This window comes from Peromyscus eremicus, chromosome 3, assembly GCF_949786415.1.
Source record: "Peromyscus eremicus chromosome 3, PerEre_H2_v1, whole genome shotgun sequence".
NCBI lineage: Eukaryota > Metazoa > Chordata > Mammalia > Rodentia > Cricetidae > Peromyscus > Peromyscus eremicus.
Window position 1 is genome coordinate 53,099,921 of NC_081418.1, and position 15,768 is coordinate 53,115,688.

The 15,768-nt window shown below is 43.9% G+C and overlaps 1 protein-coding gene and 1 long non-coding RNA gene across 2 annotated transcripts; both read left to right on the forward strand.

Moving 5' to 3' along the window:
* Nucleotides 1–1,391: 1,391 nt before the first annotated feature.
* Nucleotides 1,392–2,354, forward strand: Tas2r40 (taste 2 receptor member 40). Its single transcript, XM_059256587.1, has one exon. The coding sequence runs from the start codon at nt 1,392–1,394 to the stop codon at nt 2,352–2,354; it is 963 nt and encodes a 320-aa protein (XP_059112570.1).
* Nucleotides 2,355–5,286: 2,932 nt separating this feature from the next.
* Nucleotides 5,287–8,259, forward strand: LOC131905776 (uncharacterized). The gene is made up of 2 exons (XR_009378039.1): nt 5,287–5,573; nt 7,671–8,259. It is a non-coding gene; the product is annotated as an uncharacterized LOC131905776 (long non-coding RNA).
* The last annotated feature ends 7,509 nt before the right edge of the window (nt 8,260–15,768 follow it).

The following is a 15,768-nucleotide window of genomic DNA, read 5'->3' on the forward strand; positions in this document are numbered from 1 at the left end:
GCTATGATGAAACACCAAGACCAAAAGCAACTTGGGAAGGACAGGGTTTATTTCATTCCCAGTTCCATATAACTGCCCATCTTCAAAAGCAGTAAGGCAGGAACTCAAGCAGGGCAAGAAGCTGAAGGCAGGAACTGACACAGAGGCTGTGGGGGAGTGCTGCTTACTGGCTTGCTCCTTGTGGCTTGCTCAGTCTGCTTTCTTATAGAACCCAGGACCACCAGCTCAGAGATGCCACCACCCACAATGGGCTATACCCTCCCCCCACCCATTAATCATTTATTAAGAAAATGCTCTAAAGGCTGGCTTACAACTAAATCTTATATTTTTGGTTGTGAGCTGTGAGCCTAGCCTTTAATGTCTGAGCCAGCTCTCCAACTCTGCCTACAACCCAATCTTATGGAAGCATTTTCTCAGTTGAGGCTCCCTTCTCTCTGATGACTCTAACTTGTGACAAGTTGACAAGATGGCACAAAACCATTGACCAGATTCAATCAAATCACCATGCAAACTCAAAAACAAACTAAAAATCTTCTGGATGCCTTGAAGGGTTCTGGTGCTGCTGGGAGGACCAGGCAACCAGGTGCATGCACCCACACCAAGCAGCCTGCTGGTCCTCACAGGACAGATAGGTTCATTCACACTCCTACATCTATCCAGTGACCAGAGGTAGACAAAGCCATCTTCTCAGAAAAAGACTGTGTCGTCATCCCACTTAGTCTTTACTGTGTACTGCTTGAGGCCTTTCCAGAAGAAGCTTCATTCTAAGTGAAGGATGTTCATGTGTGTGCTAAAATGAGTTTGTCCTTTGCTTGTATGGTAACTGTAAAACTAAATCTTCTTGCAAAACAAAGGCAATAGGAAAGAAAGCAAGAAGACTGAGCACAGTGGTTGCATGCCTATCATCCCTGCTATTTAGGCAGCAGTAGCAAGAGAATCATAAGCTAGCCTGGGCAACATAGAAAGGAAACATGAGACGGCAATATGTTTTTACAAATAATAACAAATAGCCCTAGTCTTGTGAGATAAGCTAAAAATAAAAAACCACGGGACACTGAGATTCCTAACTTGGGATTCTGGTGAATATGAACTAAAATAAATGAGATGGGAAGATGCTGTGCTAGACATTCATTGTAAATTCGGTTTAATAAGCTTCTGAAAACCTCTCAAACAAATGGGTATTTATGAAATGGAGTCAGAGCCAGTAACCAAATCCTTTCATACTTTGCATGTCGAGCCTCTTACTTGTGGTCATGTGACAAGCAAATCAAGAAAAACAGGACATGACTGTCAACTAAGAGGGGGAGTTTTGCCATGATGTTGACTGTGGGGAGGATTATACAACAGCTATCACTTCTCGGTGAGGAAACTGAAAGTCAGAGTCAGACAGAATGGCAGTGGTAACCACAATTGCTACTGACAATCATGCTTCCAGGTATAAGATCTTTATCACTTTTGTGGTCTCTACAATAGACTGTATCATTGGCATCACTGGCAATGGCTTCATCACAGTCATCTATGGGACTGAATGGGTCAGGAGCAAAAGATTCCCGACTGGTGACCAACTTATGTTGATGCTGAGTTTTTCTAGGCTCTTGTTACAGATTTGGATAATGGTAGACGTTACTTATAGTCTATTCTTCAGGATCATTTATAACCAAAACTTTGTGTATAGACTCTTCAAAGCCGCCACCGTGTTTCTGAGCTATTGTAACCTCTGGTTTGCTGCCTGGCTCAATGTCTTCTATTGTCTTAAAATTGCAAACTTCACTAACCCTTTGTTCCTTATGATGAAGCGGAAAATCATAGTGCTAATGCCTCAGCTCATGAGTCTGTCAGTGTTGGTTTCCTTCAGCTTGAGCTCCTTCTTCTCAAAAGACATCTTCAATGTTTATGTGAACAATTCTGTTCCCATCCCTTCCTCCAACTCCACAAGGAAGGAGTACTTCTCTGAGACCAATGTGCTCAGTCTGGCTTTTTTATATTATGTGGGGATCTTCATTCCATTGATCATGTTCATCATGGCAGCCACTCTGCTGATCGTCTCACTCAAGAGGCACACCCTGCACATGGAAAACAGCACCACAGGCTCCAGGGACTCCAGCATGGAGGCTCACTTGGATGCCATCAAGTCAACCACCTACTCTCTCATTCTCTACATTATCAACGCACTGGCTCTATTTATTTCCATGTTAAGCATCTTCAATACCTACAGTTTCTGGAATACTCTGTGCAACTTCATCCTGACTGCTTACCCAGCTGGCCAGTCAGTGTATCTGATCTTGAGAAACCCAGGGCTGAGAAGAGCCTGGAGGCGGTTTCAGCACCATGTTCATCTTTACTTTAAAAGGTAGATCCAGTAACTAGAACCCAGGGAGTATTACAAGACCTGGTCCAACCAGTTCTGCCTTTTCCTCATAGACCTCTTCATTCACTTTTCCCACACACAAAGCCTGCTCTAACACTAACTACTCCTTGGGTAACTGGATACTTACATGAATTTAAAGTTGGATTAACTTGAGAATCTAAGCAGGAATAGCTAAACAACTTGAAGATCAACTTAAAAAAAAGTTTCTTGACTCATTCATTCATCACAGATTCATTCATGTCTGGGCCCAAAGTCTTCTTTGTTCTCCATGAAGCCCTAAGCCTTGGAGGAAGATCTCAGTTTAGCCCAGAGAAGCTCTGATTGCTGTCTGTTACTTATTGACCACCCTTTGATCCTTGACGATATCTTGGTCTAGACAGAAAATTATTTGGTCAGTCTACTTTTGACACCCTATAACGGCAGAGTAAAGAGAGGACTGCATCAGGCACAACATCCAGGCCTAAAGGGAAAAGGGAAACCAGAATTCCTACAGAGAAAGGAATTTAGGAAAGAACAGCTGAACACAGCCATTAAGGTGTAAGATATTAGGTCTTCCTAAGGAGTGAAACATGAAGAGGTTTTGGATTTGACAGAGTGGAGGCCATGCTTACTACTAGTGGAGTGATAAGGTCGCATCCAACTTCCAGAAGTTTCCAGAGGGAGATGAAAGGTGAGAGTATGTAAAGAGAGAGTTTGTAAAGATCAGTACCACAAGGAGTTTCTCTGGATTAAATGATGAAATAGAAGATAGAAGCATATAAAGTCAATTGAACGATTTGTTTTTCCAAATGGGAGGGGATGAAGAAAGAAGAGAGGAAAACAAAAATGGAGGGGAAGTGCCAAGTGAGCAGAAAGGCCAGACAAAATGTCTATGATGCTTACTAACCTACTTACTGGCAACAGAGGGGCCACCACTGGTTTACCTATTCCAGGCTACCTTGAAGAATCTCACAGGGAAGGGACGGGTCACGGGAGTGACTGTGGAGAAAGAAGGCATTCCTCTTCACTGTCACTCTTCAGAATGACATTGGCAGCATGGTTTCACATGATTGTTTACAGCATGGGAACTTGAATATTTCTTCTAGTGTGTTCTTTGTAAATTAAAATTACTGAAGAAACCAAAGAGAATACTGCTGCACATAGGAAGCTTAGGGAGCTCCCAAATAAAACCCAAGATTGACAGCAAAGACAAAGACTAATAATTCTGCATTCCTTGCCTCGCAGGTTCATGTGATGGAGTACATTACACCTAGAAACAGCAAATGAGGAAAACAAATCACACACACACACACACACACACACACACACACACACACACACATCCACTCACTCAAATATGTTACCTGGTGCTAATATTCTGACCCGCTCCTTGGCACTGCCCTGTGTCCTGACGTAAAAGTCTCTTTTTAAGGAAAAATTCCACCTCTTCCTCGCTCTCTCCTTCTACTTTTCCTCCCACGAGGTGTGTACCCCTCTTTCTCTCCCTCTATCTATCTGTCTATCTATCTATCTATCTGTCTGTCTATCTCCCTCTTTCTGTCTCTCTGCCCCATCTCTCTATTATAATAAACCCTCCACATTGATGCAACATCTAGGTTGTGTATTACTAGCTGCCACTGCCACTGCCATGTCCATATGGCGTGCATCTGCCCAGCATGTTTCCTAGCACTATCGGGATACCCCGGGAGGAGGGTGCATAATAAATCATAACATTAGCACCCAGCATTGCCAGGCAATCTCACTGCTTTCTCCTGCCTGCCAGCAGTTTGAGGAGCTTTTGGGACCCTGTACCATTCACCATTTTTCTGGCTGGAGTACCATGGGAAACTCTTCACCCTATCAGATCGTTAAGATTCTTCCCTTCCCTTTCGGCCATTTTCCCACAACTGAGGATTCGCTCTTCTCACTCTATCGTGGTGCTGGTACCACTTATCTTTTGGGCTCTAAGCCCCTCGGGCCTATGCCCTCCGTGGCCAATAGCCATTGTGACAATGGTCCATTAGCTATCTTGCACCATTCCTTCTCACTGACCCTCCGAGACACTGGAGGTCAGTCTCGCTTCACTCGCTGGCACCACTTGTCTTTCGGGCTCACAGCCCTTTGGCCCCCACCCCATGTGACGGTCTATGGAGGCAGCCTGTGCCCTCTGAATTCCGCAGCCCATAGCCTCTGTAGCGTCATTATACCTTACTCTGGAAAAAATATGCCTGCCCTATCCCAGCCCCTTCTCATTGCCAACTCCCCGTGCTCCTCCAGCCTTCGCTAAGCAGTTACATCATCACTTGTCACCAGGTTCCTTACCATGACATGTAAAATTGCCCGCCAGGCAAAGCTCGCTGTCTTTGCCTGTCCCTTGCTCCTAATTCCCCTCCTTGTCTGTAATTCTATCTCTTAAATCTTTTCTCTCTGTCCCTCTGACTCAGTTAACGAGACCTCCTGTTCCACCCTCAGGACTTGGGTGCGCAACCCTGAGCCCCACTCCACTGGCTGCCGAGCCCCTTCTTCCTCCTCCTGCAGCCCTTGGACAGCTGCACAAACATCTGGTCACTTGACCGTATTTCTGCCCCCACCGCCACCGTGGGGCTGAGCCGTGGGAAGCCAAGCCCCTCCAACAACCTGTCTTCCTGCTGCCCTGTGACTGGGGCTCCACTCCTCCCTCCTCCAGCAGCCTGCCCTTCCTCTGCTGCTGCTGCCACTACTGGGGCAAGAGAGACGGCCACGTTAACTTGTTTCTGATTAACTTTTAGATGCTTCACTTTGCCTGTTCCTTATCAGTTCACTTTGTCTTGATAAGAAAAATAAATAAAATCACATGACCACATGCTCACCACCATATTTGATAGGGACAACCACCTGATCAGGTGCCGCCATCTTAAATAAGGACAACCATGTGATCAAGCCGCCATCTTATATAAGGGTAACCACAAGGTCTAGCCACCATCTTGGCTGAGGTCAAAACAGGCAGGTCATATGACCTCAATGCCATCTTTACAAAAGGCAGCTTGGGCAGGGCACCCAGTGCTCAGGCCATTGGTATGGAAGGAGGTTAGGGAATTGCCTCCCATCACTCATTGTTTCACCATTGTTTTATGGGCTGAGGAAAAGTCCTCCGGCCCTGGCCTGGTGCTCCCCAGTTGCCTCTCTCAGGCTCTAGATGTCTGGGCAGAGGAAATTTCAGTTGCAGCCTGGGCAGCCATTCATTCGGGTGAGCGGGGACAGCATGCTCCTATGCCAGGATAGGGTAGCAGCACTAATGCTTCAGATTTTAAATTTCAGATTTTAACATTAATACAATTCTGATGCTATTTGGATCACAAGCTTGGGATTTTAAACCTATAGGTATGAGTCTGCTCTTGTCTCTAGCCTGCATCTGTTTCAGTGGGCTTCCACCTGGCTGGCTGACTGACATATCCAGGCATCGGCTACTGACTTCAACCTATGCGACATGAACCTGCTGAAGGCTAATGGTGGATCAGTTCAGCAAAACGTAATTACTTTCTTCCTCTACCACTAGGTCATATGATAAATATCCCATTGCCTGGGTCCTGAACACCTGCACCGCAGTTCAGCTTGAAGCAGCTATGGAGAATACATCGTCCTGTGCTCCCTGTTCCCAAGACAGACTGGAGGGCAGGTTAGGGGTGGAAACCCTGGTGTAGAGGCCAAGAAGGTCCTTTTCCTCTTCTCAGAGAGTCCTCTTCTCAGAGTTGGGCTGCACCCTGACTCACAAGCTCCTTTTCTCCTGCTCTCATTTGGCTGTGGCATCTTTTCCTGTCACTCTTCTTTGCCTTCTCAGGAGACAGCTTAAGAAATAATTATTTCTATATAATTCATTCAAGATTATAATCTGGCGGTACTCAAAGGTTAGCCCCCCTGTCCTTGCTAACTTCATTAAGCTGTAACTAATCGGGAAACCTGTATATTCAGATTTAAGTCATATATGCTCTCAAAGTTATAAAAACATCTAACAGATTTTGTTCCCCCAGTCCTCAAACACCTGTAGAGATCTGAGAATATGGCATTTAATATAAAAGCTTTTTATAGTAAAGAGACAGGTCAGCTCCTGGCAGCAGCATCCTGTATCTTCTCCCAAGAAGACAGACGGCCAAAGAACCTTCACCTGGAAGCTTATGGCAAGGCCAGCCATGTAGCAAAATGCTGAGAAACTGTCCAGACCATGAATAAAGAGGAGCAACGGGGATAGATTGTCCTCTCTGCCAAGACAAGTAGGACAACCTCCCCAAATTCCTACTCCACAGAAAAATCTGTCAGATCTTCTGGGCTTATCAAGCTGAACAAATGCTTCCTTTGGGGCTTCTGCCCCACCCCCACCCTCCACTTTCCCACCCTCCACTCCCCAACTCACACACACACACACACACACAGACCTGCAACGACCACAGAAAGACTTGGAATTGCTGCCTAGGTAGCTGGAAAGCTTTCTCACTTCTTAAATTTATCTTTCTCAGATATGGCAATGTTTGATGACTAGGGTGTATCAGTTTGACAGTCCTAATCCCAAGATTACTGACAGTTCATTAATAAGTTTCCAGTTAAAATTACAGACAGCTATGCCTCATTCACAGACTTCATAGTACAGGATAGACTGGTATCAGATATAACTCCAGAGGTTCAAAATTTCAATACTGATAAATGCAGCTTTGATAAACTGATACAACATTGACTACAAATAGTTCTTAAAAGTCTTTAAATGTCTATGGATTTTCAACCCTTTTGCCGTGATGTAAATCTATTCCAGCTGTCTTACAGATACCTACAGGTTCCTGGGGAAAGTTCTGTTACTACATCAAAATATCTCCTCTGATAAAAATTAACAGTCTCCAGATCCCACTTTGACATCATCCATTTTCAAGAATAGTTTTTGCAGTTTCCCTCCTCCTGCCTGGGCCAAGGGGCTCTCCAGCTACACCAGCCCCTGCACCAGCTGGCACCAGTTCCGGGGATGCCAAGCCCCAGCCGAGGATGCCAACTGGGATGGAAGCACCGCCACCTCCGGAGAAGTGACAGATGTGATGGCTCCTACAGTCTTGAAGAACACATCCTTGAATTCACTGCTGGTGCCACCTCTCCAGGCTCAGGCGGGCATCTGCCCAGCAACTGGAACCTGGCTTCCAAGATGTCGCCATGAAGGGCATACCTGCTCTCGTGTCTCACTCGTTCACTCTTGCCTGTTCTGTACAACCAGGCACTTCCCTGTTCCATTCTTTTTGGCAGTTATCACTCTATCCATGGCTAACACAGCTCATAAGGCCAATGATAACAATCTATTTTTTTCTCCTAGCAACCTCAAGGAACAGATGCCTGAGATCTCCACGCCAGAGATTTCCATGATGACAGCTAACAATGCTTCTTCACTCCTGCCTCCAGCCATGTGTGACTCCCAGCATACCCCCTCCCCACTTCACCCCTTGTCAGCTTGAAGTAGCCTCGAGAATTCAACGCCCTTGTTCCCCCACTTGCTCCCATAACTCACCCCTCTTTATGATAATTCAAAACAGAGAAATGTTAATATTTTGACCTGCCCCTTGGTGTCGCCCTGTGTCCTGACATAAAGGTCTCTCTTTAAGGAAAAATTCCACCCCTTCCTTGCGCTTTCCTTCCTCTTCCTCCCACGAGGTGTGCACCCCTCTTTCTTTCTCTCCCTTCCTCTCTCTCTCTCTCTCTCCCCCACCCTCTGTTTCTCTGCCTCTTTATCTCTCTATTGTAATAAACGCTCCACATGGATGCAGCATCTGGGTTGTGTGTTATCGGCTGCCACCACCACCACCACCATCACTGCATCTGTCCAGCATGTTTCCCTGCACTCTCAGATACCCTAGCCCCCACCCCCAGCCCATGTAATAAATCATAACAGCTGGTAATTGTGAAAATGCATTGTTTGATTTTTTTAAGTGATACCTTATTTATTTAAGTGATCATTCCCTTCTTATAGTTGTTATAGTAGAGATAAATATTAGATTGCAAAAATTCATCCCAATTCCTATGGAATAGAGAAGAAAAAATTTTTTTCAAGTAGCGATGCTGACAAAGAACTTCCACACCCACTGTATATATGCTAACACATCACAAAAGAAGCAGGAAATTGATTGGAGTTGATAGTACATTAGCATGAATCCTGACAAGATACTAACATGGATAATCCCTCTTTGGGCATGTTCTGAAGAAAGGGCACCTCCTTGTTTGCAGGCACCTACAGCAGCAGGCAGGGATCTGAGTAGTTCCATGGTGGCTTCTATGTGTCTTTGAGTTTACAGGTAATTTCACTTTTCATTCCCTCTTGTGTCCTCTGTCTTGGGTCCCTGGATAAAAGGCTCTCTGCCTCCTTTTCTAAATAGGTCAGGAGCTGCCAGCTGCAGGAGAGGCAACGGATTCAGGGAAATGCTCACCTCCTGTGTCCTCTGGCAAGAGGTAGCAGAAGTTTCTACTGAGAAAAAGAAGATGGAAATATTCAGAAACCTGTGGCTGAGAGCAGACAGGTCTGGGTAGGAATGCTGTGAGAAAAGGAGCTTGGGGAGAAAAAACTGTGAAAGAAAAGGTAAAGGGTGCTAAGAGCTAAAGTCTGTCTTGGCCAGGCTGAGTTTGGGAGAAGTTTTCTTCCAACAGCTCTGGCTCAGTACTTCACATCCAGCAAAATAAGGATTTCCAAGAGGATCCCAAAGCAATGTTTCTGAATAGCATGATTCCTGGTGAAGGGTGGGTAGAGCAAAGGTGCTCTACGTAGGTATGTTCAGCCTCCATTGAGAAAATAAAATGTTCTGGTTCATCTTTCATTTATACATAAAAGACATATTTTATGTATGTATGTATTTATGTTTATATCTGATGTATGTATGTTATTGATACATACATATGAGAGGCCATAGTAGCACCATGGTGGGCTTCTCCCAGCCCTAGCCTCTACTAGACCTGAGTTTCAGTTAAGTTTCAGTTTTTGTTTAGGTCTCAATTTCTGTCTCAGTGCCTATTTCTGATTAGGCAGGTGAGGACGAAATTGCATACTGGGCATGATTCAGCACTTACAGCCCCAGCCAATCAGAAACATATTAGTGTGACTGCTGCTTGCTTGACCAATTGTGTTTCGGATGACCTAATCCCCTCCTGGTTGTCTATAAAAGGAGCCTGTGAGCTTCTTTGAGGATTGTCACCATTTTGTTGTGTGACTGACCCCTGCGTGCAAGAATTCTCTCGAGAAATAAATGCTCTTGCTTTTGCATATGTGAGTGGTGATCTTTTGTGGGATGATCTGGGGACCCTAACACATACATAATGTTTTATGAATGTTCACTCTCTCAAGTTGCATCAGGAAAAAAAAAAGAGAATCTTTTTTTTAAATGATGCAAAAAAGGGATGGAGAGAAGAGGTTTAGTAGTTAAGAGCAATTGCTGTTCTTGCAGAGGACTCAAGTTCAGTTCTCACAACCCTCTGTAACTCTGATCCCAGAGAATCTGAAACCCTCTGGCCTCTCTGGACATCAGGTACACACATGATACACATACCCATGCAGGCAAACATTCATACACATAAAAATAATAAATCTTTTTCTAAAAAGTGATATAAAGAGAAGAGAGTCCGTGGTTCTCTGGGCTTGAGTATGACTCAGCAGTAAGCCAGGTTGCAGAGAAGAACCCCAGAGTGGAAAGTTAATAGGAAGTCTTCTGGGACCTCTTGGACAGTGGCACACCCACCCTTTGTAGCCCTGACAGGCAGGAAACCATGTCCAAGTCCTGGCTCTGCTCTTATTAGTGTGGGATATTGGCTCGTGACTGTATCTCTGAGCCTCTATAAATCATAACACCCACCTCTAGACTCACAATGTCCAGAGCCCACTCAGACCCAGTTGGATATATGGAGCACCGGGCCTGGGCACTTCTCTGACTTGGGGACAGAATGTGAGCACAAGTTCAGTAGTGGTTTGTTCTACTTGAGTGGAAGGTGAAAAATGGAAGGCGGATGCCCTGAAGCCTTCAACCCCTGCATCTCCACTGGGCAAGAAGAGAAATGGTTGCCAGGCAGCAAGCATTCCGGTTTTAACCACCTGGAAACTGTTTCAGGGTGGATTTGAACAAAATAGGGCACTAGGTCAGGGGTCAGCAAGCTTTTCTGCCAAAAGCCAAACAGTAGATGCTTTAATTTTTGTGAGGCACAAAAAAAAAAAAAATCTGTCACAGGGACTCGACTCATGTGGGAGTGAAAAAAAAAAAACTGTCAGAGACCATGTTTAAAAGAATGGGTGTGGCTATGCTCCAACACAATTTTATTTATGGACACTAAAATTTGAATTTCATATCCTTTTCAAATGTCAGGAAATACTATCCTGATTTTGAGTTTGTTTAACCATTAAGAACGGAAAGCAATGCCAGGCATGATGGTACTTGCCTTTAAAGCCAGCACTGGGGAGGTAGAGATAGGTGGATTTCTGAATTTGAGGCTAGCCTAGTCTATTATAGGACAGTCTAGGGCTACTCAGAGAAACATTGTCTTAGAAAAAAATGTAAAATATATTCTTAGTGCCTGGCCTGTACAAAGAGGAGGGGGAGGAGGGGAGAAGTTTAGATGTCTCCCAAGCCACAGCTGTAGATCCTGTGTGGCAGCTGGTTTGCACTGTAAATCATCAATGCACAAAGTAACAACCTTTGTCATTCAGTTTTTCCAATACTTTATCGCTTTTTATTTCTCCAGCTCTTTCCCACTCCTTTTTAAACCTTTCAGACACAACCCTACAGAGAGAACCAACTCCCAAGCTGTCCTCCAACCTCCACACATGTTCTGTGACATACTTACATTTGAGCACACACACACACACACACACACACACACACACACAAACAATCAATCAATCAATCAGTCAATCAATGTGAAAAATAAAATTAGGGCCAGTGAGGTGGCTCATCAGGTAAAGAATGACCTAAATTCAATTCCTAGGATCCACATGGTGAAAGGAGAAAACCAACCCCAGCAAGTCATCCCTAGCACTCTAGCATGCATAAACCAGGCATGTGGCCCAAGCTTGTAATCCCATCACTTGAAAGCAACAGGCTGGAGGATCAGAAGTTCAAAGTCATCCTCAGCTAAACAGCAAGTATGAAGCCTGAAGAGGATACAAAAGACTGTCTTTTAAAAAACCTAGCCCTCCAGTTCTTTGTAAGAATAAAACGTCTAGTTTCAGTTTCTGCTGTGAAGGGTGTTAAGGGCCGGCACAGGGCCTAATGCTTTGAAAGACACTCAGAAGCCACTCACTCAACAGGAACAAACAAGAAGAGGTCCACAGCTTCAGTCTTAGAGTATCTAAAGGCATCGTCTGCAACTTTCAAATTGTCACATCTTTGCCAAGCATCCACGCTATGCTGAACCTCAGACCAGACAATTTCTCTTCCTGTGTCTGACCCTGCACGGCAAAGCTTTTGTTTTGTGTTCTTTCCATGAGGAAGTAACAGGCTAGCTTATTATATGATGATGTGTGAGGTCAAGAGTCCTAGTGGACTATGTGGAAAACATACTCTTTGATGTCAAAGCTTTAGACTTGGATTTCTACTATGGTGATCATGGATACTCTGAACCTGTTTCCTCGTCTGGAAAATAGAGATAATCATAATATCCACTTCCAGGGTTGTGAGGCTCAAAGGTAATTGTAAGTGTATAATATACTAGAAAGCAACATATGAAGACTGATGCATGTGTTCATTCAAATGAATATATGTTCAGAAATTCAAAGATTAAGCTAACAAAACTTGATTCCTATAAGAGTGAACTGTCTGAGATGGGAAGACTGACTAAATTATATCTGGAAAATACTCTGTGTGTGGGTAGGGTAGGGAGAGTCTGTACACTGTGGGTGGAGTCAGAAATGTAAAGTAAGCCTCAAATGACCACAATTAAAACTTCTACCCTGCAAAATATAAATGTTTTCTAAATCCTCACCTTCCTCCCTTTTGCTCTTTTACCAGGGGAAGGGGAGAACATGGAGAAAACCTCTTGATCTCGATAAGTCAGTTAGAAGAGATCAAGGCTGGAAGAAATGGGAATTTTCCGCTGAGCATCTTCAGAGACCCACATTAGAGAAGATGCTGCAAATAAGAAAAGGGTCCTCTTACACCCTGCCCTCCCTAGGGAAAACGGCTATTTGCATCTCCTGTTTAGAGCCGTTGAATGAAAATGAATCTTTGGTTTATTCAAACCATTTTGTGGATGATACATTGAGGTCCTGATTGCAGCAGGGATCACGAGTGACAGAAATGTTCATAGGGGAAAAGGCAGCAATATTTCTCTTAGAAAAGACCAAGAACCACACAAGCCCCCTTTCTTTCTCATCATGTTCCATAGTGGAGGACCACCACACACACACCATACTTGTACATTCAGTGAAAAAAAAAAAAAAGCGTGTTTGTCTTTGCATCCAAAGGCCCAGAAAAGTACCTCAGAAACCAATAAGTAATAGACAGAGTCCAAGGGAAGCACATACTGTAAAATATTTAGTCACAAAAGATAAGCCAGATGACTTTTCATGTCTCTAAGTATCCGTAAGAAAATAGGGCAACCCTCTAGAGCCTAGGAAATCAGTCCCCACATATCAGTAAATGAGCTCCAAAGTCCAAGCTGAAAACACAGGTGATTATGTGGGCTAGAACTATTCTCTGTGCCACCTCATGCAGCCTCTGACCAAAGGAAATCATTCACTTTCTCCTTGGAAGATTAGGACATCTTTCATTTACCCAGCCTTAACCCGGGGTCTCAGTCATTGCACAGTTCAGCTGCACCTAAGGGGATTCATCAGAAAACCCTTCCCCTAGACAAACCAAGGGAGTTGGTCACCCTAGCACCACCCAAACCACTGAAGTACAGCTTTCAATAATGACCTTTGAACTACAGCTATGTTGTTTATTCTAACGCCATTACTTTGTGAGCAGGAGACATGCAAAACCATGTGCCCTTGAACTACATATGCCCGTGCACACACATGCTTGCACACACTCATACCACCTACTTAAAATCCTCCAGAGACTTCTGATTGCCATAGATGTGTCCACTGGCATGAGGGGGGAAAAGCCCCCTGTTGCGTCTCAGGTCAGTCTTTTCTTGACTGCTCTGGGTGTTTTCTTCATGCACCATAGCAAATATAATCACTGAAAGAGCTTGGTGGATTGACTCCCTTTATAGTTTTGATTTTGGAAATTTTCAGTCTCACGGAAGAGTAGAAAAGATATGACATCATCCCTGTGTAGCCACTACTTAGCCTTAATAAGGGTCATTTGGGGTCTGAAGGGTCCCATGGAAGGCTTAGGTGTTAACAGCTTTATTCCCAGATCATGGCAGAACCGAGAGGTTATTGGCTCAATGGATGAATGCACTGCTAAGTTCATTGCTGAATGGATCAGAAGGACCCTGGCTGGAAGAAGTGCATCCGTGGGTGGGGAAGTTATGTCCTTGAAGGGTATGTGGGACCCTGGTCTTTCCCACACTCCTTTTCTACCCTTCTAACTCTCCCTCCTAATAATCACAATGTAATGAGGAGCTCTTCTCCACGAGTCCCTCCCAACCAAGGCACTCTGCCACACCACAGGCCCACAGTAATGGATCCAAGGGACCGTCAACAGAAGCTGCTGAAATTGTACGCCAAAATAATTCTCTCCTCCCTTATGTTGTCAAGTCTCGGGTATTTTGTTACAGCTCCCATCAAACATTTTGCCAGAACTGACCAGTGAAGGTTTTTGAGGGAGGTTACTATACTTTTCAAATATTTCTTGGATCTCTAAAGCTAAAGGTTTTTATGGGTTCTTTGACTTCACATAAATTTCTGCTTCCTGTAAAACTGAGCGGGGACCCAAAATCAGTCTTTGATGTGTAGACTGAAATGCACCAAATTGTGGCAGGATTCAAACTATCAACAGGATGGCTCTGGAAGATGAGCTTCCTTGCAAACGTTGCAACAGAAACTCCAGAGACGCAGTTTTATTGAGTACAGCATTATATTTGTGGTGTTGGAAAAGTACTCAGCTCCCCTAAGACTCGGTTTCCTCATCTTTAAATAGGGTGATAACTCATTTTAGGGCTGAGTATTGATTTTACTTGGAAGTTTTCTCACAATGCCTAGCATGGTGACTTTTGGGTGTCGGGCCACTAGATGGCGACCGAGTCATTTCTTTAGCATAAATCTTCTTTTCTATACCTGTTTCCAATTCAACAAACCACAATTCAAATGTATGAATGAAATTGACGGAGTTTATTTTCCTCTCTGTAAACCTTTTGTTATGAAAATTTTCGTGTTTTCCTTTGAAATTCTCCTGGAGACTGGAGATACCGGCCCTTGTGTGTGGCCATCTCTCAAGCCCCATGCAGAAGCTAGTTCCCATTGGGAATGACCATTCCCCAGTGAGCTGTAGGAAGAGCTCTAACCAAAGCCACAGCGGTCCCTAAAGGGATCAATGTCATGGCCTTTGCTGTCCCTCTCCCTTGAGAGAAGACAAGGTGGCTTAAATTCAGACCTCCATTATCACATTGCCCACCTAATCAATGAAAAGAGATCATTAATCAATTCAAATAGTTTTTTGGATACTGGTTGAGCAATATCGTGAACCAGATGTAGTATCAGACACAGGCCAGGCATCCCACAGACAGAGGAGGTAAAAGCAATCAAATATCATGAAGAAACAAGGAATTTACATCAACAAATCCTCCTCCAGTGCTGAGAGGGGAAGTGGATGTAAGTGCCCATTCCTAACCAAGAAGCTATGTCCAAATGACAATCACTTACAAAGGAAAAATTAGTTTTCTCCAACAGAGTCTCACTGTGTATACAAACCACACTTAAGTAAGTCCTCATACCCATCAATAGATGGCCAATATGAAACGAACAAATGTTTTTTGTGAAAAGTTTTTTGGTCTCATATTTCTTTGTTTATTTTATTTTTTTTTTTGTCTTACTGGCCTTTTGCTTGTATATTATGGTTTCTGATTTTGTGGTTTTATGGGTTATTTTTTTCCTGTGTGTGTTTCTTGGGGTTTTTCCTTTTCTTTCTTTCTTTTTTTTTTTTAATTGGGACTTGTTTGTTTTCTAAAGGGAAAGAAAGATAATGGAGTTGGGTGAGTGGGAAAGTAGGGAGGATCTGGGAGGAGTTGGGGGAGGGAAAATGGATCAGAATATAGAGTATGAAAAGTGTTTTTAATTTAAGGAAAAAAAAGTAGTAAAGGTAGAAAGGAAGAAATATCTCTAGCAGATACTGAGGCAAACTGAGTTACAAAGTAAGCACCAGAAATTACAGCAAAAGCAGATTAATTTACTCTTGGAAACATGACAAATGTGAATGATGTCTAAAGGCAGGTTATTAAAGTATTCTACAAGAAAGTCAGAGTTTGCAGAGAGACAAAGTATGGTCCCGTGCTTT

What these genes read in the sequence shown, in the direction of transcription:
- Tas2r40 (XM_059256587.1), top strand. Translation starts at nt 1,392, where the DNA reads ATGGCAGTGGTAACCACAATTGCTACTGACAATCATGCTTCCAGGTAT.